Genomic DNA, 25,882 nt, shown 5'->3' with positions numbered 1-25,882 from the left:
CTCGTTCGTCCGTGGTTCGGTACACGAGAGATTTTTAATCCCTACTGTTGACGGTAATACACCTGAGCACAGTAGATCTGGCACTAAGCCAAAATAAACTGCAATTTTATGTAGTTACTGACGATGCATTTCCCAATTTTAGTAATTTACCACTAGGTGACGCTGTCCATCATGGATAGAAGAAATCACTAGTGAAACGTATTTGGTTTTCTCTCGTGCAGTGAGGGGTTCGCTGAGAACACGCCTTGTATTGCAAGTTAACGTTAGTTTTACAAGATATACGTAAGAGTATTACAGAAAACTGAAACCGAAAAACTAACTATCGAACACGACCGTGTAGTGTTTCTAGCTGCAACATTTTGAAAAGTTATTCTAGTTGTGTGTGATGATCTATTCAAGTCATCTCTTCTTATCAGAAATAGCCTCAATCTGAAACAACTTTAAGTATTGAACTGCAGACATGGCTCAAACGTGGCCTGAAGTTGTCATGTCAGAAAGAAAAAAGTGTATTTGCTCGTGTATATTCTTAGGCACATTAATCACGGTTGTACTGACACATGCCGAAGGTGAGTGCTTTTAGTTGTTATTAATATTAAAATATATCTTAGATTGTAATATACCAAATCCGTAGGTATTTACAATGAGGAATTAAACATTCAGTGTGGTTTCCGTAAAGAAACGTTTGTTACTTAATGATAAATAATTTCGTATATTGTAGTTGTTGAAAAAGTGAAAATATAATTAAAACATGGCTCATACTTAGTGTTGCTGACATTACTAGATATTTTTAATGTTGACATTGAATTAAATGAATTTTCTTAATGAAAGTGATATGGATATTTCCATATATATAATATCCGAAAGAAACCTTGTGAAAGCTTAGTCCAGTAAAGTTCCATAACCATGTCATATCGTGTAAAACAAGCGAACAAAAAGAAATTATTGCCATTGCTTATTACATATTCACTAATTGGTACCTTTTCTCAGATAAACTGCTTTTTAAATAGATTAGACGTGGTAGGTCAATTGAATATACATATAATAATGATGTAACTACGCTTATAAAGTTAATATTCGGCATTTTTATCATTAACCATACTTCATGCAACAATGGACAAACGAGTCCAAAGATTCTTAAATTCAGGCTTGACCATCCTTAATTTAAAACTGGTCAGAGGAAGGAGAAGTTATGAGTAATACGTAGTTTTCATTTTCATACTGTGGCTCATACCAAGTAGTTTCTTACCCGTTTCTCGACGTGCTAAACATTAGATCACTCTCAGTCATTTTGAAATTCGACCCAAAACTGAATAAATGAAACTTCGAAGCATTTAGTTTGTTTTTATTCAATTATTCCATGTTGTTCTTTTCTCTCTTGCTTGGAATGGGTGAAGGAATAATTTACTGTTTAAAGAGTTTAAATGTGTATCTGAAAAAACATTATCCACACTTTAAAGCCTTGTATTCGTTATTAGAGTGACAGTCAAACCCAGCTATTCGACAAGCATAGCTGAAGATTAGTCAACAACTATTGACTAAATCACTTCCCTAAAATCTTCATTAAAAAATAATGTTCAACTAACACAGATAACTTTATGTGGCTCTTCTTTAAACTATATTTATGTTAGAACCAAATCGAAAGGAAGTATTTAGGGAAAGTAAGAGTATGTGTTCTTTAACCTTATGTTGTATGAAATAAGACTTTAATACTCAGGTTTGTTTTTATGACCTTTCTGTAGCAATTACGACAGCAAACACACACATACACAAGTCGTTGCATAAGTATCTCGGCTATCCAGTACCGTTCGAGTAATGGTGTTAGTGATACTTCTCTTGCTAACATACATAATACTTCCTTGTGTTAGGCGCAAAGCTTCAGAGTAGAGCGTATTTTATGCACTCGTCACATGGATCGATCAGTAAATTTTAGTTAAAAGGCAGCCAGGCTACCGCTGAGCGACAGAAGGTCAGATTAAGTAAAGTATATGTACAACACATTGGCCTAGTGTATCTTAAACCAATTATAAAATGAAATAAATATAGATCCCAATATTACAAGATGTTGCTTACAGTGCGGTAATGTATGCTGTTTTGAGAGATTCCAAAGTTTTATAAATGCTCATACCTTAAATTTCCTTTCCGACTTGTTAAAATTATGCATCCGGTTAATGTGTTAAGATATGTGAAAAGATACAGCAGACAGTTACAGCGAAATATGAACAATGATGATGGTATCTTTGTGTGAATGTTTGTGAGTTGCATTTTTTTTCCCTGTACACCATGTAGCAAATAAATGGTTAATAAAACTGAATATTTAATTACGATGTATATCTTGTACTTGCTTGGACTATTTTTTATGTTAAAACCTGGAGAGTCAATCATCATGCATATGTTATTAATTCTTTGAAGACCTAATCAGTGATGTCGAGAAAACCCACTCGTAGAGAAATATATATGTAAAAACGTCTCGTTTGGGTTGAGAAATTTTTTTACGTAAAAAATTTTCTCAACCCTAACGAGCCGTTTTTACATATATATTTCTTTGAAGACCTCTTCTTGTCTCTCAAAAATTGAATGTTAATTACTATGCATATCTTGTAACTTTTGTCTGTTATGCTGCGAGTAACAACGTCATGCACGACCAGTTCTTACTGCTTCATGAAGTTAAAGTACGTTATATATTATTAAATATTTATCAATTCCATGAGAATTTTATTATTAGTTTGCAAAATTTAGTGTAAATATATGTATACGAAAATGGCGTATAGTGGAAAGTGAACATGTATATCCATCGATTGAATGTTTATATACCACTTCTGTTACCAGTGATATCTTTAACAGCACATTCTGTATATTATCCATATAATGTTCTTAAAAGTGCGTTGCGGTGCTTACTTAAACAGGTTGTCCAAATAACGTATTTTAAATTTGAAGTTAATGGTAAGTACTAAGTTTATTATGACATGAATATTTCTCCCCCATTTAAATTATCCTCGCTCTAAATAAACGCAAAATATAGTTCTTTATCCAAATAATCTTTGCATTTCAACTGCTTAAAAATATGTTTTAGTTACAGAGAACTAAGAGAGGTTCCCTTTACGCTTCTTTCCACAACGATGTATCGAAATTGGGTGCTTCACTGTACAGAGTTCCGCTAAATTATTTCAGGCGTGCGCAATCGATTAACAGGAACCTGCTGCCATGACGATCTGTTTTTGTTTCTTTTACTTTGTTGTTCTTTACAGTTCATCTGAAATATTACTACTCGGTTTATATACAAAATTATGTTTAATATACTCCTGGAATTTCATGTAAAATTATTACCATCCTATTGTCCAAATTATTCATAAACTGCTTTACTCTTCACACTCGTTTTTTATCAACATTGTTTTAATGAATTAAGAACTTTAAAGTTTTCAACACGTTAATGATAACGAAAATGTGATATTAATCACTTAAGATTAATGTAACTTTCATTGTTAAAGCTATTATATTAATCGGATGGCCTATTCAATTATGAGTCTCTCGTTGGGACAGCGGTAAGTCTATGCAGTTTCATCTATAAAATCAAGGATTCGATTCCCCTCGGTGAACGGAGCAGAAACCAACAAATAATAGTCTTTGAATATTAAATATCTTCAATATAACTTCCAGAATAGACATTACAATAATATCAAGTCGTGCATTTAGAAATTAGCTATTTCCTAGTAGCCTTTGACGAACGTTCTCATTAATATTGTGCCCATAATAGGTGGAGGTGAAACGTATGGCTATATCTCGAAGGTAATTAAACACCCAAGACCAGTAATACACTCTATGATTGGGTTTATTGATACTCAGTCAAAAAGTGCTAAACTTGATATTATGCAGAACAGAGAAACAGAATAGCGTTTATTGCAATGACATTGCATCTTCGATATTGATAAAAACATATATTCAACTGGGAAAGTAAAAAATATTACTTAATTTTAAGCAATATTTCTACTGTACTAGGCAACATATATAATCAACTAAGAAAATTAAGTTGTTTACTAACAGAAGTTTTATAAATTATAGCAAACTACATTAAAGAATTGTAATAAAGTTATAAATAAATATCGATGAAAACAGCTGAAATTTGTGACAAAGAAGTATTTTAAATAAATAATTAATGAAATTCGATTAATGAACGTATTATTAGCCATGTGTTATTTGTAACGGATTTACTGTTCTACATTTGTTTTAGTGCCTACTTTTGTTTCCGTACAGTTTTCCTTTTTGCATGTAACGTGTATTCTTGATTGTGTATTGCGCTTGTCCCGCCTGTTCTCGAAATTTGTAGAACGTTCTTGTGCGTAAGGATCAACAATGTACTAGGTGTGAATATAATACTAGTGATTCGCAGTATTGTTGCAAATTAACTTTTGTGAAGGTTCTAGAGTCTCGCTTGATTTGTATATAAAAACTGACACACCAAGAGAAAAGAATATTTTTCGTCAGCTACCAGTCAGTACACTGTGAGCTATAATTGTAATTAACGTCTGTTGGTCGGAAAACTACAACTGGGATCAGGAAAGTTTATAAATGTCGAACATTAAAAACCGTTGAACTTCAGTGAATTACTTCGGACGATATTATTTATATGAGGACATTAAATATCTTCGCCAGTAAAAATAAGTGGTATGAGGCCATTCAAGTTCGCTAACTCAAGCGAGGTGCAACAATATCAACTCAGAATTAACATGTTCGTTGTGAACTTAGATCATCGATAAAATATTCAATTCTAGACCGGATATAAGACTCGAAATTGTCTGTAAATTTGTAAAACTGTTGTATATAAACTATTATTTGTAATAACTATTAGTAATAACCGTTATTATAAACTGTATTATTTTTATGTTTGTATATTAAATATACTTTTGTTTAAAAAAAAAGGAAATTGTGTGTATCAATCTAGTTGGCAAGTAGCATAAATTTAATACATATTAACATTTTATTAACTTCTTGATTAAAATTAAAATTTCCGGTTATTTAAAACAATAATACATTAACATACGTAACGTAATAAAATTGTGAATCTTCCGAAATAGGGTATAATATGTAACATATTATATAAAAGACTATTTTGTGAAGATATTTTTAATTAGTTAATTTTGTGAATTAATATTTATGATCATTTAGTTCTTTTTATTATAAACTAGTTAAATGCACACAATTGTTGGAAGTTCTGTTTGTAATTCATTGATGTAGAGCATAAAGCGAACATACTTTTAAGTAATAGAAATATAAATAATGTGAGAATAGTGGTAAAAGTAGACAGACGAAGAAAATAAATAGCTGAAAAGATTAAAGTCACGGTCAAGGAAAAGTTCGGCATGAAGCGCGCTGTGTAGAAGTGATAGGCCTAACGATTGACATAGGCCTAACATTTAATATATTAGTCTAGCCGTAGAAAATGAAATAAGAAGAATAATTTATTCCATCGAAACGTGGTTCTAAAGTAACTGAATCAGTCTGAGTGCACGTTGACATAATAAATAGGGCATATTTTGAAGAAAAAACTAAACGATTCCTGGAATAACAATTCGCATAACATTGTAAGTAAATTATACACAGAATTCTAGTGCGGTAGAAATAGTTCAGCTTGTCAGATAAAATTTTAAAGTAATTGAATAGGCCTAAGAGGACTTTTGAGACGGAGAAAATCATCTAGTGTTTATGATATCCATATGATCTCTATAGTGTAAAGAATTTGTTGTACTTAGGTTTAACTAGTTCAAGCACATGTATATTATTTTGAAATAAAGTGGGAAGTGTGCTGTTCATTTGTCTTTGAATTTATCCTCAACAAGTCACGTACTGTACAATAATCCTACGTCAAAAACAGCACAGTACATACTATGAAGAAATACAAGTGAAAACCTTCAATTTGACGGTTGGCGAACGTAAAAACCTTAACGTTAATCTGACACCATGTAGCTCTCATGAAGATATTCTTAAATAACTTTATTTTTATAATAAATACGTAATTTGTGGAATTAAAGAGATTTATGGTAATAAATTCATGATTATTGATTTTAACGTGTATCGCTTTTAAAATCAGCCACATTTTACATAAATTGTGCATACAGACTAAACTCTAGCGTAGAGACATAAAATGATATAAGTGATGAGCCATTCTCTAATGAATAATAGTGAACTCGCTGATTAATCGGGGTAGTTAATAAAGATTTTAATCAACTTAAATGTGTTCTCTTTCATGTTGTTTGTTTTTCTTCAAACATGAATAGAAATATAACAAAAGGTTAAAGTATGCATTTTATATTAACGCAGTATATGCCGTCGATCGCCTCAAGTATTAAAATTGCTAAACTATAACTTTAGTTCATGCTACATTCTGATATGGCAAAATTTCTGACTAACAAGACATTTTAATTTAATTTAGTTCTTTCTAGATCATGTTACAGTGAGATTTATAACAAGTAGTTATGGCACACAACAACGCTTAACTATAACTACGCTCAAACTATACTGCATTATTATCTATAGGAATTAGTAGTGAATTGTACTTTTAACTACGACTCTGATTAATCTTTGCCTAGGTAATGTCGAATTATGATTTATGGAAAGGAGTTCCGCCTATAACATTTTTAGAAGTGAAGGGAATATCAGTACCTTGATTGTTGGGACCATTATATTTAGTTGTTCCTCAAACAAACTTTAGTTCATTTTGCTTTTCATAAATTTAGCTGGAATTGAATCCGAAGTTGAGAGTTCCAGATTTTATGAAATAATAATGTCTTGAAACAAATCCGTGTACAAGTTATAATATGCAAATATTCTATGTGGGCAGTATGAAATATTAGAAGTGAAGCGTTATTCGTTTAATGTTATTTTGTCTAAACTTTTTTTGAATTGCGAACATAAACATGTTTCTCCTGCGTTTAATGCACTTTCAGTGGATAAAGCAAAAACTTTAAAAGTTTTTTTCCCAAAATATATATTTGTTTATTATTTTTATTTGAAATATAGGGAGGAAAACAACTATAAGGATATAGTATAACAAAAAGCAAGACATATGTTTGATTCTTTCCTATTTTTACTCACGTCTAAAGCACATGATTTGGTTACGAATATCTCTATTTCAACACAATTAAAAGCAATAAAACTCTTTAAAGTAACAAACGAAAAAAAATCGGATCGTGTAAAATATAAGGAGTTTTGGTGAAAGATTTTGCTGATGATTTTGTTTTAAATTGCATAGAACAAGTATAAAATAACTATTTATTGTACATTCATTTAATCTTATCACCAACACCTTTTGTCATCATAACTTTGCTATTGTTGTGTTGATATAACATGTCTACCGTTGATGTAAGCTATATTTTTTCCACCACCAAATCTGTCAACATCCTGCACACAGTTTGCTACAAAACGTTCACCTCGGTGACGGTAAACACGGGTCCTCCCATCCTGCCTACGAAGCATAAAACGTGATTCATTGCTGAACCAAACATGCCTCCATCTTCGATGAGGCCATACCCGATGTGCCCAAGTTCACTGCAGCCGTGCTTGACGATGTTGATGGATGAGGATGACGCCTCTGACTGGAAGTCGAGGTCGGATTCTTGCATCTCGTAGATGGTTGCGTACGGTCTGATCGGAAATCCTACGCAGCCCTGGTATGGTTGAGACAGTAGACGTCGCAGTGATGGTCCTATCCCAAAGGTGACGTAACCGGATGTTGCGATCTTGTGCGGGCGTGATCACACGAGGTCTGCCAGATCGTGGACGGTCACGAGTTGATCCATGTTGTTGGTGACGATTCCATAGCCTTGTGATGGTGCTTGGGTGGACATTCACAGCTCTGGCAACATCTGATCGAGATTCGCTTGCTTCCAAGCAACCAATGGCGTTGTTGCGTTGTGCTTCAGTCAGTCTTGGCGTAACTGTATTGCGTGTCGGTGGCTTAACACTGAGCTATGGAAACCGAGAACCCGTCACTTTTATAGGCATTTTGCATATGTTGCACTTGCAGAGCATGCACAACTTCCATAAAAACGTCAGGTAACTCTCCTTCTGGGGTTCTTTCTCTTTTCTGTCTCTTTGCACCGCTACAACCTGCTTGAGACTCACTGGACCTATTTCTCACTAAAACTTATCTAATAAGGTTTGTTTCTGCCTGCATTTTAAAATGTTTATGAAGTGAGACATGGCATTGTCATTGAAAAGGTTTATGTTGCGGTTTGCTACAGCTTTGTCAGGCTGAAAGTTTTCCACAAAACTTTGTAACTCTCCCTATTTTCCACACATTTCCTTGATTAGTGAATTAGGAACATCCTCCCTTCCCTCCTTCTTATCTGAAGACACTTCCTCATTTGCCTTCTGTTGCTACTTTTTCTGAAGGTCTTGGAGTTCTTCCGTGGTGAGCTCAGTGTTGTGGTTTTCCACCAACTCCTCCACATCATCACCACTCACATTCAAGCCCATACACTTGCCTAGTGTGACAATATACTTTACAACAGGCTCAGCTTCAAAGCCTTTAAAGTCTCTGTCTGCAACTGAGTTTGGCCACAATTTCTTCCAGGCTGAGCTCATGGTCTTCAAAGACACTTCCCTCCAGGCTTTGTCTATGATTCTCAAGCAATGGAGGATATTAAAGAGATTTTTCCAGAACTCTCTGAGGGTTAACTCTGTGTCAGAGGTCACTTCAAAGCACCTTTGAAACAGTACTTTGGTGTAGAGTTTCTTAAAGTTCGATATGACTTGCTGGTCCATGGGCTGAATGAAAGGAGTCGTGTTAGGGGGCAAGAGCTTCACCGTAATGAAACTGTACTCCTCCACAGTCCCGTCCTCCAAGCCTGGTGGGTGAGCAGGTGCATTGTCCATCACAAGAAGGGCCTTGAGTGGCAACTGTTTTTCCGTGAGGTAATTCTTTTCACTTGGGGCAAACACTTCATGGACCCACTCCATAAAAAATTGCCTGATTACCCATGCTTCACTATTAGCCCTCCATATGACATTTAGTTTACTTTTCAGAACATTATTTTTCTTAAAAACCTTCGGGTTCTCAAAATGGCACACAAGCAAAGGCTTAAGTTTTAAGTCCCCACTTTCATTACTACATAACAATAGAGTTAGCCTGTCCTTCATTGGCTTGTGTCCCAGCAGTGACTTCTCCTCCTTGATGATGTAGGTCCTCTTTGGCATTTTCTTCCAAAAAAGGCCTGTCTCATCACAGTTGAACACTTGTTGGGGAATAAAACTCCCAGCTTCTACTTAGTCGTTAAATTCCCTAACAAATTTATCAGCAGCGTCTTTGATAGAACTGGCACCATCTCCATGTCTCACCACACTATGTATGCTACTTCTCTTCCTAAATTTTTCAAACCACCCCTACTAGCCTTAAAGGCATCACTTGTATCAGCACTCGTTCCAGGGGTGTTTTTCAGGAGGTCGGCATGCAATTGCTTTGCTTTCTCACAAATGATGGTCTCAGAAATGCTATCAACAGCGAACTGTTTTTCGTTTACCCAAATCAACAACAGATTTTCCTACCTCTTCCATTGTTTGTGATCTTTGTTTCGTAAGCACTGTCACTCATTTTGCAACATCAGCTCCTTTGATTATCTCTTTATTTTTTAGTATGATGCAGACTGTAGACTTCGCCATACCAATATGTGTAGCAAGGTCAGACACACGAACACCACTCTCATACTTCGCTATGAGATCTTTTTTTCACCTCTGTTGTGGCTCTAACAACTTTTCTTTTTGGTTTGCTGCTTTCATTATCCTTCTTTGACCCCATGGTAGCGTATTTAGTCAGAATATTTAGAAAAAAAAAGAAAAACGAAAACGTTCACAGCAGATTTTATCGGGGATGTGGACTGCGTGACAGGTGCGAATAAAATGTTTTAGACAAGCTTGGCGTGGGCCGAAAATGGTCGAAGGGTCGTTCAGGTTATTTCGGGGGTTCGGGCCACGACAGCTTCGTTCGGGAACCGAGTTTATGTTCGCCAGCTTTGCAGGCTGAGTGGACAGCTATTCCACAGGATGTGATTCGTCATCTCATTGCTTCCATGGGCAGGAGATGGCAAGCAGTTATTGATGCTCACGGGGGGCATAGTCGTTATTGACGTTGAGTTACGTTAAACTTCACCTAGCGTGGACTTCGCCTTTGCAGACTTTGGATGTTCAAAAGTGAATGTGCAAAGTTTCACACATGTCATACAGAACTACCCGGAATAAACTTGTTAACAATTTGTCTCATATTTTGCCTTTTGCGTTTCATTTTTTGAAGAGTATATATATATAAAACTGTATAGAATTAATCACATTGAGGAAATATTGTAACCATTGAGGTTTAGACAGAATTTTAACACATAGTTCCATGGGCCAGTATATGCTGATAATATTTATCAAAATGTGATAATGCCCTAGTGAATTGCATCAGAGGCTAATTCTGGGCAGCGAAGTATGCTTAAACAAGAGATAAGATTCGGAAAAAAACTGAGACTTGTACACTTTTTTGTTTTTAACACAAAACTCTTGCATATTTATCTATCCACATAATGTATATGGTAACTTTGTATTGTAGAACACGGCTGTATTGTAAAGAAATAAACTACTAATAGAACGCAGAGAATACCCTAGTGTTTGAATCTTGAACAACAAGTAAAACTGTATATGAAGTAATATAATGTTAGGGACGGAATAAAATAATTGTATTTGCGAAGATTTAACATTTAAAACGTTTCAGAAGCTTCATTACAAAACAATCTTAAATTCTGAAAAATTCGTTTGCTATTTACATGATTCCTTGTAATATGGCCAAGAATGGCCAGGTGGTTAAGGCACTCGACTTGTGGTCTGAGCGTCCCGGGTTCGAATTCATGTCATATCAAACATGTTTGCCGTTTTAGTCGTGAGGGCGTTATAATGTAACGGTCAATCCCATTATTCGTTAGTAAAAGAGTAGCCCAAGAGGTAGCGGTGGGTGGTGATGACTAGCTGCCTTTCCTTTAGTCTTACACTGTTAAATTAGGGACGGCTAGCGCAGATAGCCCTTGAGTAGCTTCGCGCGAAATTCAAAACAAACAAACCTTTTAATATTTCAATCTGATTTATCTACTGGTATCGATCAGATTGTACTGTGTCCACAGTTTATTATGTCAAAGTAGCTTTGAAGATGTGTGCTCATGAACAAAGTTACATGTATCGAATGGATTCACTATTTTTGTTTTTAGGGCTTAAATATCTTGGTTCTGAGTCGTCATTATTTAAAAGGATAACCTACGAATTTGTTATCTGTATAAATACTTTGAAAATGCAAAAAAAAAGGAAGAAATACTAACCACGTTTAACATGACAACAGGTCTTGGTATTCTATAACTAAGGAAATAAAAGCTGAAAACATACATATAAGTAGTTTAAGCTTAGAAACCAATGAAGCACAATGAAAATTTTTATTAATATAATTCGTCGCAGGTCTTTTTTTTTTAATCCCACCTGGAGACAACAAACGATATAACAGATTATTTTAAGAGTTAATATTATTGATGAATAGTATAAATATGAACCGAAAATGTCAATATGTTTTGTACATACGCAAGTATATCGAAACGTTGAAAAAATGAAAAAAAAACCCATAAAACTAACTGTTTGGTACGGTTTCACTGAAGCTGACTTACAAATATTCTCACCAAGAAATAAGCTGTATATTTCTGAGTGAGACTAACTTCATCAAGTACTGAATAGAAAGTAAGCAACTCGTCTACTTTGTTTTTTCTACAGTCACGTAACAAAACATTTATTGAATTGTTTTAAAAATAAATAAGTGTTTTTAATGGTTTGATTTCTTAACTTTAATGTGAGTTTTCGATGTGGCAAGCGAAAGTGAGATTATAAGAGGTGAAATTTCGTCGTGTCGTCTTAGATTTTAAAAACGTAGAAAGTAATCTGTGAGAAAACGTGGTAAGCATTACTGTAGCAGAGCGGTTATTTGAGTGTGGGTTTACCACTTTTGTCTTCATGTCTAGTTACACTTTATCGAATCTTTCAGATCTTTCTACAACCAAGAGCTATAACTTCTCCCAAGAGTAGTTCTACTTCGAGTGAAGAGAATTTGAAATGATGTATAAGCCAAAGTAATAACGAACACTTGTACAGAATTTCTTTCGAACGTCTGTCTTGTTGTAACAAATTTTTATGTGAAAGTGTGAACAGAAACTAAAACGACAAGCTCAAAAAGTCAAAGAGTGCACTAATTCATGTTCAGAATAATTTTAGTTAATAGTCACATTACATGATATCAAATCTATGTGTTTTTCTTATAGCAAAGCCGCATTGAGCTATCTGCTGAGTCCATCGAGAGGAGTCAAACCCCTGGTTTTAGCGTTGTAAATCCGGAGACTTACCGCTGTACTAGCGGGGAGCAATATCAAATCTGAGCATACCTATATAATTTATACTGTATATGTACAAGTGATTTTATAGATAACATTTTGAATAAAATAATGGTCAGATCTGCCTGTTACACAAAATAAAGTCAGTGTTAGAATAAAAGTTAGTTGATGTAAGATTCCCCGGTGAACAGCGGTAAGTTTACGAACTTACAACAGTGAAATTCAAGGTTCGATGCCCAGAGGTGAGCAAAGCAAAAAATGGCCCAGTGTGGCTTTGCTCTCCAAAAACAAAGAAAACAAAATTTTATGTCAGTAGCTCTGTTAATAAAACTCACTGTTTATTTTATATTTCTGGTAATATCTTGCAGAATAATATGATTTACGTTTGCTATGCATACATGTCTAAACTTTTTTCTTGATTCATTAACCATTACATAAACACTAATTTATATTTACACAAAAAAATATCAGATCCATATTAATAGAACAAATTATACGGCAACATAAAGAAGGATTGTAATTTCATTCGAAATTATAGCTGCAATTATAATTAATATTCTATATTAACAAGGTACTCGGTGATACCGGATTTAAAACTAGTGTTAAAAATTGCGGTGCGGGACATCCTTTTCATTATTTCGAGCTGTAGCACACGATTCGTTTGTCTCATGCAAAAGAGCCCGTGCTATGGACGTCACTAAACGTTTCTTTTTGTTTGTTGTTGGCTTCACGAATTTTGCTAATGATCTCTTTAGATGAGTTCTTATTTTTGGTATTGAGGTTATAAATTCGAAATGACTTTCACATTCTAATCATACATTTGAATTCCTATCTTTTTAAATTTGATATTTGAGAGAACCACGTTTTATTATTTTCCTCCATTCAATTTCATTGGTTCAACGATGGCTTCCCAACAATTTTTGACATACATTTTTGAGAGGCTCGGCATGGTCAGGTAATTAGGGCGCTGGACTCCTAACCTGAGGGTCACCGGTTCACATCCTCGTCACACCAAACAAGAGTTAGCGGTGGGTGGTGATGACTAGCTGTCTTCACTCTAGTCTTACACTTTTAAAATGGAGATGACTAATGCGGATAGCCCTCGTGTATCTTTGCGCTGAATTAAAAAAACAAACAAACGTATCTCTCAGTAAAACAACTATGTTTATTTCATATTAGGATTAGATATTTTTATATTAAGACTGGAAAATTTTTGAAGAAACTAAGAAATACTACACAATAAAAACTAATGTACCGTATTCTTTAAAAATATCATATATTACAACTGTTTTATTGTTGTTTTTGGCGTTTTATGTAACGTATCTATTATTCTCCTACATTTTGTCTCTTTCTTGTGATATTCATAAGCCCATTAAAATTAAAACACATTTTTTTTTTTAAAATAATTTCTTGATTTATGGGTTCTATCTTTACACACATTCTTGAAGGTAAAGAAACTTTTGTTCAAATTCCGGAACGTTATTTATAAGTATGATTGATTTTTCTAATGCTAATTTAGAACATCAAATGTCTGTAATTTCAGTTTCACAAATACTGAAATAAAATTTATGTAACAATGACAGATTAATATGTGTTTGTTTTCGTTTTTTTAAAGATTAAACATTGCTGTTACCAAAATAAGTTAGACTAATGAAATTAAAATTTTAGATTTTTATAATTTTTATTCGTATAATACCACTTATAGGGCTTCATGTTGATAAACTGTATAGAAACGTATTGCATTCTAAGTAACACTAGATTATGCACAACAAAGACATGAAATAACGAAAATTCATCGCTTATTCTGTTCTCTCCTACTTCTCGTCTTTCGTCACTAATGACTACAATTATAAAAGGCTTAGAAGATTACTTTGTTTCATGTATTATTTGTAAAGTTGATCCAGTTTTAACTTTTGAATAAGTGCAAGGGAACTTTCATTATAAACATTTCTTTTTAATATAGTTTTACATTATTCCTTTAATGACACACGTAGTCACTGGTATATATTCTCAATATTTTCTCTGTTAAACTCTGAATATTAAGGAAATGTAAATTAATATCAAAGGAATCTAATTATAAAGTTTTATCAGCGCTTAATCATAAAATAGAAAAGAAATTAATATATTGTATCCATAAACATAAAAGACCACAATTAACGAAAGCTTTGTATGGAAAAACATATTGAACTAATTTAGACGATAATTTAAAATTTATCTGTTATTGTGTGAATTACATTCTCAGGTTATGTTTTTATTTCTTAAAGTCGTTTACACCCTAACAGTTGTTGGAAATGAAAATACAGTGACTGGATCACTACTGTGTCTGTAGTGTTCCACTCCACCTGATCTGACCTAGCATTGGGTGAAAGGCCTCGTCGATACTAGATTGATAGGTATAGTACGCTCGATATGCCTTAACATATTCTCATTTGTTTTAGTGATGTTGTTTTATAATTATCCTTAAATGCTCCATCCTTTTGTTGAGGTGTTGATTGCGCTAAAATCGGTTTTGATACCCGCTCTGGGCACAACCAAGATAACCAATAGTCTACCTGAGGATTTAAACACAAACCGTAAATTTATGAACCTTCTAGAGAAGAGTTATACATTAACTGACATAGAATTTAATATGTTCAATGCAAAAGTTGTAAAAGCTAAGTATAAGTAGAATCATGATTGAAATAATATATTTTTTAGATTTTAATATACCACTTGACTGTTCTCTGTTTCCAAGTTTTAAATATGTTCAACTCATTTCAAAGATAGCAGAAGGTTTGATGTAACTGATTATTTCGCTTATGCCCAAGATTAATACTGTACTAGAATGAGTTGACTAAGCTCTTTACTCGTTTTTTTAAGCTGTGAATGTGAAATGTGTTGAAATCAATTTATATAATATTTAAGACATTAATATCTATGCACAACAAAATATTTCATTATATTTTAAATTTAGGATAAAGACATTGATATTATTTATAAATTCCATGTATAATAGATGTTTATGAATTTGTTTATTTACAGTATAGTTAGCTGTATTTGAACTAATTTATTTCCAGACGTTACCTACTTATAAATTAGAAATCTCAGTTATTTTTCTGATATTTAAAAGTAAATGTCATTATCTTACACAAGGTCTAATATTAATGATAAATATTTCTGTCTATCTATCTTTCTGTGTAGAAAAAATGTGATATTTGATCAATAAGTAACAGAGGACTAAGTGAATCATTAGGAACAGATCTGCAGATGCACTAAAATACATAATATTAAAAAATAATAGTTTGATTTACAACAGAGTCTGATTTTTTTTCTCTTATCCAAAATGTTTTATGCTTGTATTAATATCGTACGCAGCAAAAGAGTAGAACGTAGAAAGTGAAGGTTTTGGAAATTAATTAATTAATTGCAAGTAATCATTTGCTGTTTAATTTGTGCAATACAAAGATCTATATTCTAAAGCTAAAAACAATTAAAAAGCTTTTTACTTAGATCAATATCATGGATGAAAGGATTATCGTAAACCTAATACCATAGCTGGACTTTCTTAGGTTTTTCTACAATATATTAGAGAAAGTCCTGTTCAACTACAGTGATATCACTCTCTTGTAGTTAAACAAATAACAAAAAAAAACATTAAATATTAATCAACTCGTCCGAAGACTACTTTCTGAAGAGGCGTCTTCCGGCGGTGGGTCAGTGGAAAATTCATGGATTTATAGCACAAAGATATTAGTTTCGTTTCCACTCGATGGAGAAAGCGCGTATATCCATCTCCACTGTTTTTTCGGTAAAAACAACCCCTTTACTACGGCGATAAAGTTGCCTTTTGAAGTCACATCATAAGGCCAATACAGTTATTCAATTATCAGAGTTTTATGCACTGTGATAAAAATATCCGTAACCGAGTAATTCTAAAACTATTTTAATATATTGCAGAATGAGAAGAGTTCTGAGAGACTTTACATAAATTGAGAAATAACAGTATTGGAAATTGTAACTTAAATCTTGAAAGATGTATATTATTTCTCGCAATGATAACAATTTTCCATGTAGGAGCTTTAAATTGAATGTGGTGCATGTCAACGTTTGCATAATTTAGAAAAGGTAAAGGAATTATATGGCAGAGACGGTTGATATGGGTATTAGAAAGTTTTATTTAGAACACACAAGAAGCAACAACGTGTTGGTTTGAACAAAGATGTTTTGTTTTTGAATTTCGCACAAAGCTACTCGAGGGATATCTGTGCTAGCCGTCTCTAATTTAGCAGTGTAAAACTAGAGGGAAGGCAGCTAATCATCACCACCCACAGCCAACTCGTGGGCTACTTTTTTACCAACGAATAGTGGTATTGACCGTCACATTATAACGCCCCCACGGCTGAAAGGGCGAGCATGTTTGGAACGACCGGGATTCGAATCTGCGACCCTCAGATTATGAGTCGAACGCCTTAACACACCTGGTCATACCGGACCCTGGTTTAAACAAATTTGTGTTTTTAATAAGGGTTTAATATTAATATCAGCCTTCTTTACTATATATTTACTTCAAGTTAGTAGTTAGTTCCTGAACGTCGTGAATTTGAGAAATTGATATTCTAGTGATATTTCGCTTCGAAGAATAATAGTTTATTAAAACATATTTTCTTGTTAGTACACTTAATGCTAATTTTTTTGTATAAACAGAATTCGAAATTGACATTTATTTAAGAAGATTAAAAAGTGGTATTCTAAATTGTTTTTAATATCTCATATTTTAGAATTTTCGCGCACAGCTATGTTGTGTTACATATATATAGTCGTACCTGACTTTGGAATGATAAACTCGACGGAAATTACCTATGGGATAACACTTAGAAACAAAGTCTTAAACTCCTATTATTGAACCAAACAATGTGGCCATAGAAGTTCTGCGGACTTACAATGCTAGAATCCGTATTTCGTTACCTGTGGGGAGCAGAGCACAAATAGCTCTTTGTTGCTTTGTGCTTAAATTCAAACAATCAAACAAACAAATCCTAACAGTGGATAGGATTTTATTATCCTTCTAATAGCGAACCCACGGTACGAGAAAGAAGGGCATATTTATTCCACAGCCAGCTACAAATAATAAATCTCAGACCGAGCGCTGGGCTACGCCCGGCCGAAAATATTTCAAGTTCAGTAAGGCAATATATTAAAAGGATCGTTCGTAATAAATAGTTTGCCTATATATCAAAAGTTTTTATTGGTAGTTTCCTTGGTGTTTGATTTTGTATCAGATTTGTTTACAGGTTTATATATGTAAAAACTGCTGGTATGGATAGAGAAAGCACCATGTATAGGAGCGAACAACGTTTCGACTTTTTTAGGTCATCGTCAGGTTCACAAAGAAAGAAAGAGGTAACTGACCGATAGATGGCCACATGTTTGAAGGCGATTGTGTAGTTGAGTGTAGGAATGTAGAGGGCGTGCTTACATGTTGGCTATATTTATTGATATAGGTATAAAGGTGTTCCTTTGTATTGGTTTATTTTTGGCTTGAGTTGTTGTATAAGTAAGGATTCTTTAATTTTTGCGTTTGTTTATGTTTGTTTCTTTATTTAGTATTTGGGTGTTTTCTATGGTTATGTTGTGTTTATTTGAAGAAAGAGTTATTCTCATTATCTGGTGACGACTAAAAAATAGGGCTCATTTAATCGACATGTGCAGGCCTTTATAGTTGTTTGTTTCATTATGTTTGTACTGCTAATGGTATTGACTGGTATTTTATATAGTGTTTTTATTGAATGATAGTTTAGAATAAAATCCAATACAAGCAGGCCAAAACCATATAAAATAAAACTAGAGCGTAACTTACAATGCGAGAATAATGAAATCTGTCTCTGTTACAGGAGTTTCTGCTAAAATAAAACATCAGCGAGGATACGCCGATAATTAGTTTTAATCTTTGTTTCCAAGCGTAACATGTGAAAAACAAACAGGTTAAGAGCAATTATAGATACTAAATTTCAGAACCTTAAACCCAACCTAACATAGATGAAAATAACTTGTAATGAAACATAAAAGGAGGATATATAATTACGAATTAAAATTGAGATGAATCTGCCAAATTACAACAGTACCACATAGGTTGGTTAGTAACTTTCACCTCTTTAAATTGAATCTCCAACATCCCTATGTATGAAAAATTTAATAAAATAAAACATATATGTTTTATATTTTATATAATTAGTTTTGGATTTGATACAGTTACTTGTTCTAGAATAATTCATGACGGTAAATGTTAGTGCAAGAAAATGTTGATTATACTTATATGTTTTTACTTAATAAAAATAATTAAGACTATAGAAAGCTATGATAGTTTATGTAGATTGAGATACGTTTAGATTTATTTTTAGTTCAATAACAAATATCTATCTCTTAATATCATGCAAAAGGTAAGTAGCACTGACTTTTTAGAGATGGCTCAAACTGTTTATCGAAACGGTATTTTAAATATCTCCTCAAAACGCCATCATAATTTTACTTTATGGAAAACAAAAATCATAGAAGTAAAGAAATAATTTTAAAAAAAGGAAGTAAATGTAGGGATGACTAATATCAGTTTTTCAAAAACAATGAAAAGAAGATAGTAGGGATGACTTTTGCACCACCCTTACATAAGAGCATAGGCAAGAATTAAAACATAGTAATATATATCACTAGTCAGTCACAACTGAGTTTTAAGTTATCCTATTTTTTATCTGTTAACATTCTACTGCATTATACGCTTGTGCTATTATGTGGGGATGATGCAAATGCAATCCCCACTATCTAGCTAGCATTGTTTATGAAGGACTGATATTATACATTCCTATATTTACTTCATTTTTTAAAGATGTTTTTCTTTACTGGTTATATCAGAATCTATAATACTCTGCAAAAGTGTTACGATAAGATACTTTTTTGTCATTCTTTCCAATTTACGGGACTGATTCTTCTACGCCATTAAAAAAATGTAAATTTAAACACTAAGGTCATGCTTCGCTAATCTTTGTTGACATTTGAATGAGGCAGAGTGAGAATACTGACCGTATATTTGTATCATAATGGTTCTGCTTGAATGAACATACTGATCAAATTTAGGGCCTGAAACAACAGTCATAGTATCCCGTGCATTGTTTTAGCTATGCAGAAAGAAGCTGGCGTATGGTATCAGTATACACTGAAAAAATCAATTTATAAGCACTCCACAAGTAAACATTGATGAAAACAGTATTTGAAACTATATATTAAGTTTTGTTGACATGCCACGGACAAAAAAAAACAACACATAGATAATTGTCAAAAGAGCAGAGAGTTTGCATAAAAGCTTTACATGATGCTGGTTGAACTTTCTAACAAGTTGTTGCAGACATGAAGCCCCCCGCTAGTACAGCGGTATGTCTACGGATTTACAACGCTAAAATCAGGGGTTCGATTCCCCTCGATGGGCTCAGCAGATAGCCCGATGTGGCTTTGCTGTAAGACAACAAACACAACAAACAAACGCAGACATGAAATGCTCCTCAAACTCTGTCAAGTACACACTAGGTCGTGAGACCGACACAGATAAATATGAAAATAGAAAAGGAAGAGGCAGAATATCTAAAGAGAATTATATTGATGTTAAGTATTTTGCCTCTTTTTTTTTTCTGCATATAGCAGTTAAAATATTGTGAAGAGATTTAATTTTGCTAAAAAGTTTAAAAATCGAACAGTTGGTAAAGGGTATTATGGACCGATAATTCCAAGTTCGAAATATCTGGTTCAAGGCGTGGATTGTATATCTGGCGGAAGAAAGGTGAAAGATACTTATCTCAATGAATGTTGTTCCGTATTATAATTTATTTCAAACGAGACTCTAATTACGATTACGTATTACGATTTCATGTAGCCGGAAACTGGAATAAATTTATTGTATTTTAAGTTTATAAATACTTTTAAATGTCGAGATATATTAATTTATGATGTTTTCCAACAAGATTGATATACACAGTTTTCTTTCTTGATACAGATATATTTTAATATACAAATAATAATACAATTTATAATAATGGTTAATACAAATAGTTATTAGAAAGAATGATTTATATACCAACGTTTTACAAACTTACAAAAAATATTTAATCTTCTATCCGATTATGAACTTCATTGATTATCGAGGGTTCATGAAGAACGAATTAATTATGAATTTTTGTAGGTACAATCACTTAATGGGAGCTAATTAGCTCTTCGCTGACCACAAGGGAGTTTTTCACGGTTGAAGTTATACAATGTCCTTGAAAAATAATAATATCTGATGCTAATTTTCTGAAGTTAACCGGTTTGTGATGTTCGAAAAATGTAAATCTTCATTGTCAAATATCTGTAGGTTCCCGATTATTAATCGTTAATCATAATTATAGCTTCCGATGTATATAATATACCAACTGTAGCAAAAGAACAATATATACTGTCTATTCGCATTGCGTTGGTTACCATTTATAAGCTTGAGAGGAAAGTTTTTAGAAATTTCCGCTCAGATAGCAACATTGGCAGTTACAAGTATATGTATACATTGTTACACTCGAGAATCTTCTACAACTTTAGCGAATTGGCAAAAATTTCTCAATAGAAATTTAACAATATAATTACATGCATTTCTAAATATATATTTATCCGAAGCAAACATCGATATTAAAATAAATACACTTTATTGTATCCGTCACATTAGCACCTACCGTGAAATATGGGGGGCAGTGTGATGGCATGGGGTGTTTTTTTCTGCTGAGGAGATGTTTACAAAATAGATGGAATGATGGACGAGCGCACGTAGCATCAGTTAGTGATCCGTCATGATATGGCCCGGCATGGCCAGGTGGTTAACACACTTGACTTGTAATTCGAGGCTCGAGGGTTCGAATCCCACTAGCATCAAACATGCTCGCTCTTTTAGCTGTGAGGGCGTTATAATGTGACTGTCAATCCCACTATTCGTTGGTAAAAGAGTAGCCTAAGAGTTGGCGGTGGGTGTGATGACTGGCTGTCTTCCCTCTAGTCTTACACTGCTAAATTAGGGGAGGCTAGCGCAGATAGTCTTAGTGCAGCTTTGCACGAAATTTAAAAACAAAACCATCATGATATACCCAGCGGTTTGCGTATTATTGGTAAAGGACTCGACTACCAAGAAAATAAAGACCCCAAACACTCATTCAACCTATACAGAGATTACTTAACTAAGAGAGAAGCTGCTGGGGTAATTTAAATGAATAAATGGCCCTCACAAAACCCTGACTTATCATCCTAGTTGAACAGATGTATGATTTAATAGACCAAAAACTTGACAAGTAAAAACTTTCTTCCATTAAACTTTATGGGAGTGTGTTAGATACTTTTGAGGTAAAATCATAAAGGACACTTTAATCAAATATGTTGCAACAATGCCTGAAAGACTGCGTGTATTAAAGCAAAAAGGAGACACACAAAATATTAAATGTATGCTGAACTCAAGCACTACCACCGAGTTGCTGTTGTACAAAATATGAAGATTAATAATGTTTTGATTTACATTTCATTGTTCTTTGAAAGTAACCTGAAATGTAATGTTTGTCCTAACAGTTTTGCATAGTACTGTATATATTAACTCTAAAAACAAGTATGAAATAAGTTACAATAAAAGATAATATTTGCAAAGATGAAAAATTTATTATGTTGATATTTCTAAAGTGTAAGCAAATGTTAGCAAAATTTATTTTAAGTAGGTATTGTAATACCTAATACCCTTAAATGGGTGCCGTGTATGTTTTTATCTAGTGTATCTCAACATAAATAATTATTAGCATTACCTTAACGTAATATTAATAAACCAAGATAAAGGGAGAAACAAATATCAACCTATTGATATTATAATCAAATAAGCATTATGGTATAATTCTAGCTGTTTTTGATCACCATGAGCAAAATATAAAAAGGTTAGATATTAAGCTGCGTCATTCTTTAACTTGTACTTTGAGTGTGTTATAATTCCTGTAAAAAAAAAAATATGCATTTAATACATGTCTGTATAATAGCATACTAATGTCTGTTCACTATGCTGTGATCAAAAATAGCTATGTTAATTAATTGACTGTAAAATTAAAACATTATAGTCTTATAAATGTGATATTTATATTATTCAAACTTTTGAATTGTTTATTTGTATCATATATATATGTAAAACTCTAATTCTTATATTTTATTGCTTTTATACTATACAGAAAAAATCAAATTATTTGTTTTACTAATCTAGTGGTATTCTGAGTTAAAACTAAACTTTTACTTGAGTTTTGCGTGACATAAGAGTTTTATTTTTAAAAAGTAAACAGCAATTAATCATACAATGACAAATTAGCTATAAAAAGCCATATTGCTGGTGAAGAGTGTTTTAGTTGAAAGCTACTTGTCAACATATTGCTTAATTTAAGAAAAAATTGTTCGTTTTTATAGTTTGAACTTGAAGTGCTTCAGGAAAATTTGGCCTTAAAATTGTAAATACATATACACACGTATTTGTTAGCATTAAAGGCGGACAAACAACTGCTTATGCATATACATATTTGAATAATATTTTATTAAAAGTTTTACTTGATAATAATATAATATGCAAATCACTGTCAGTAATCGCAAAGTTGATGAAGACCTTAAATAAATAAATAAAAATGCAATTCTTCGTTTTCTGCAGAACATGGCTGTAATGCTAAGAAAAACTTTTTGTTAATACACTATATATTTAAGGCAATTGTACTGTAATTATAAGAAACATTTATCTATCTCATCATCTTACTATCTTTGATTTGTACTTTGTAGTTTTTTCTTTACCTACGTAAATATAATAGTATTGCCTGTTATCTGTTGTATGTCCATGTAACTACAACTCAGGTTGTTGATAGATCTCTACCAAATTTGATCTGGAAGTTCGTTGTAGGTGTGGGGTGATACATGCGAATTTTCAATTTTGCATTTTGTAGTTTTTATTAGCGTTTTTGTATTTTCTCTCATTACTTCGCCATTTTTAAATGAATCTTACAATATTTTGTATGGAGTTTCATTAGTTCTATTCGGAGATACATGTAAATTTAGGTTTTCACATTTTATGTTTTGAATTTTTTATGGGCGTTTTTTCCTTTTTCACAATTTAATATAAGGGAAGAAATTTTTCATGTTGTAAGATAACCTTTAATTAGTCAAGAATTTATATCTCTTACATCCAGGTAAGGGGTTCTCCAGTTATTGATGAATACAGTCTAAACACTTAACGAGTGAGTTCAAGTATGTGATGGTTCTTAAACGACCAACATGAATTCTTAGGTTATTTTATCTTGGATATTATTTCTGAATGAATACAAAATTGTATTGCCTTTACTCTTGCTTCAAACTTCTCTCTCCATTCCGTCATTTTATGGAGTATTCTATAACATAATAATATTTTATTTGTCACTTTTTCGGTATTGATAATTTTCCATGAATATTATATAGTAAAATCATTGAATACCAATATAAATGAGGAAAGTTGTAATTTTAAGCCATGACTTAGTAGTTCTTTGCTATTTTTATAACATTATTTTTACCACTTAACTAATTTTCATGCTTTTAGATAATTTTCTATCGAGAATTATTTGCCCAACATTAAAGGGTTTTTAATATTAGATATTGTTAAATACCTTATATTTACGTTGCACATTACCTTTCTAGAGTGAAGGTGAGTTTGTTTTTCTGTTACTGCTTTAGAAAATTGCCTTCATTATTCCATCCTTTCCTCATGTAACATGTTGTATTTACCGATTCTTACTCCTTGTATGAAATTTTGTGTTTTCTGGGTAATCTTTCTTACTCGTAGGATTTATATGTTTTGATTTATACTTTTTAACTGCTTGTATCTAATTTTACGTTTCCTTTTTATAACTTTTCTAGGAAATTCTTGATAAAATATTTTAATATACTGTCTTTCAAAGTTTATAACTAAAATCTAAATAAAGAGATATACTATTTCTCGGAGAATAATGAGGAAAAGAGTCATAGTTTCTGTTTATTTTTTTACAAAGCGCAGGATGTGAAAGTTTTGAGCTGATATTACGCATTTTAATAACTTCAGCTGATACTGCGTCATAGGGGCATAAATGAGTAGGATCTTTATAATATAAATACAAATAGATGTTTTAAATACGTAAAAGAAGACCAAAACCTATTCAGTTATTGCCCATAGCTTTTTATTAATACAAAAGAAAATGAATAAAAACAACATATATATAAATAAGCAGTAAAGCTGATACATAGTAAAATTGTGACTTAAATTATAGTTATAGATTTAAAGGCAAAATTAGATTGATTTAACACTTAATTAGAATATTCGTCAGCCAGAGGTTGTTTCAGTTTCCGCTAATGCATTTTGGCTTTCTCTTCTCGCGTGCACTTGACTTACACCTATTTCCTTAATAGCTTTTCGGTAACACTCTAGAAAGAGAAGAGAAAAGAGAAAGAAGGAATTAATTAGAAATTGTTTTGGAATTCAGGAAATGGAAAAAAATTGTTCCAAAGAATCTGTTTTTATTACTTTGTTTTGAACGTGATGCTAATATAAAACCTTTCATGCTACTTGTCGAATTGTGTTCATTCAGGGCTTTTATACTAATTCCTTTTATCCTTATTTTCTCCACTGTACTTTTTTGTTAGGAATAAAACATTAAAATTTAATAACAGGTCATGAACGTGTATATTATATTTATATATTTAAACAGATTCATATAAAGCAGACTTTGATTTCTTTTACGTGCATGCTATGACTTGGCAGGTTAAATATGACCCTTCACTTGTACCAAATATATCAATGAATTAACTTGAAATCAGTTAGTTGCAGGTTTTCTTTTGTTTTTCGTTTTGTTTTTAACTACATTATTTAACTTTATCTTACGGTACTTAATGGATGAAATTTCTACGCATACGTCAAGCCTAACTAAGTAGGTATGTGTACTTTTAACGCAAGCGTTATAACTTGAATCTGCTAAAATGATAAGTAGATGAAGTATGCTTAGCTATAGTTAAACACAAAGCTATACAATAGGCTGTCTGTTGTACTCCTTTAGACTTGCCGTTGAGCCACTAAGATCAAATAAAAAAAATGAAATATAAGAATATATTTGCGTTTATAAATTAAAAGATAAATTACAAAGTATATTATATAAAAACTCTTGGTAACGTGAGTTTAAATTTGTGAATTCCTTTAACTAATTTTCAGGAAAAAAACAAAACATCGAAATCAAAGTAACTCACATATCATTTATCACCGTAAAAATTTCATGACTGCATAATTGAGATACATCAAGTTAACATACTTTGCAAGGTTTAATTTCTTAGTAATTATTTTTTCACTTCGTGGCTAACCTAGGAATGCTTGATATCTCACGCGACATGCGTTTTATCTTACATCAAAAGTACATTACCGCAGACACACACTTTTCATTAGCCTACTATAAGAGTTTAAAATA

The 25,882-nt window shown here is 32.6% G+C and overlaps 1 protein-coding gene across 1 annotated transcript in view; it reads left to right on the top strand.

Moving 5' to 3' along the window:
• The first annotated feature begins 221 nt into the window (after positions 1-221).
• The window catches only part of LOC143249182 (irregular chiasm C-roughest protein-like), a 233,103-nt gene continuing 207,442 nt past the window's right edge, over positions 222-25,882 (top strand). Inside the window, exon 1 of the mRNA XM_076498641.1 lies at positions 222-566. Within this exon, the coding sequence (XP_076354756.1) occupies positions 461-566 (106 nt within the window). The 5' untranslated portion in view covers positions 222-460. The remainder of the gene's footprint in view (positions 567-25,882) is intronic.

The sequence above is a fragment of the Tachypleus tridentatus genome, chromosome 4 (genome assembly GCF_004210375.1).
Source record: "Tachypleus tridentatus isolate NWPU-2018 chromosome 4, ASM421037v1, whole genome shotgun sequence".
In the NCBI taxonomy this organism is placed as follows: Eukaryota; Metazoa; Arthropoda; class Merostomata; order Xiphosura; family Limulidae; genus Tachypleus; species Tachypleus tridentatus.
The sequence above is the reverse complement of the archived record's forward strand: the minus strand, read 5'-3'. Positions and strand labels throughout refer to the sequence as shown.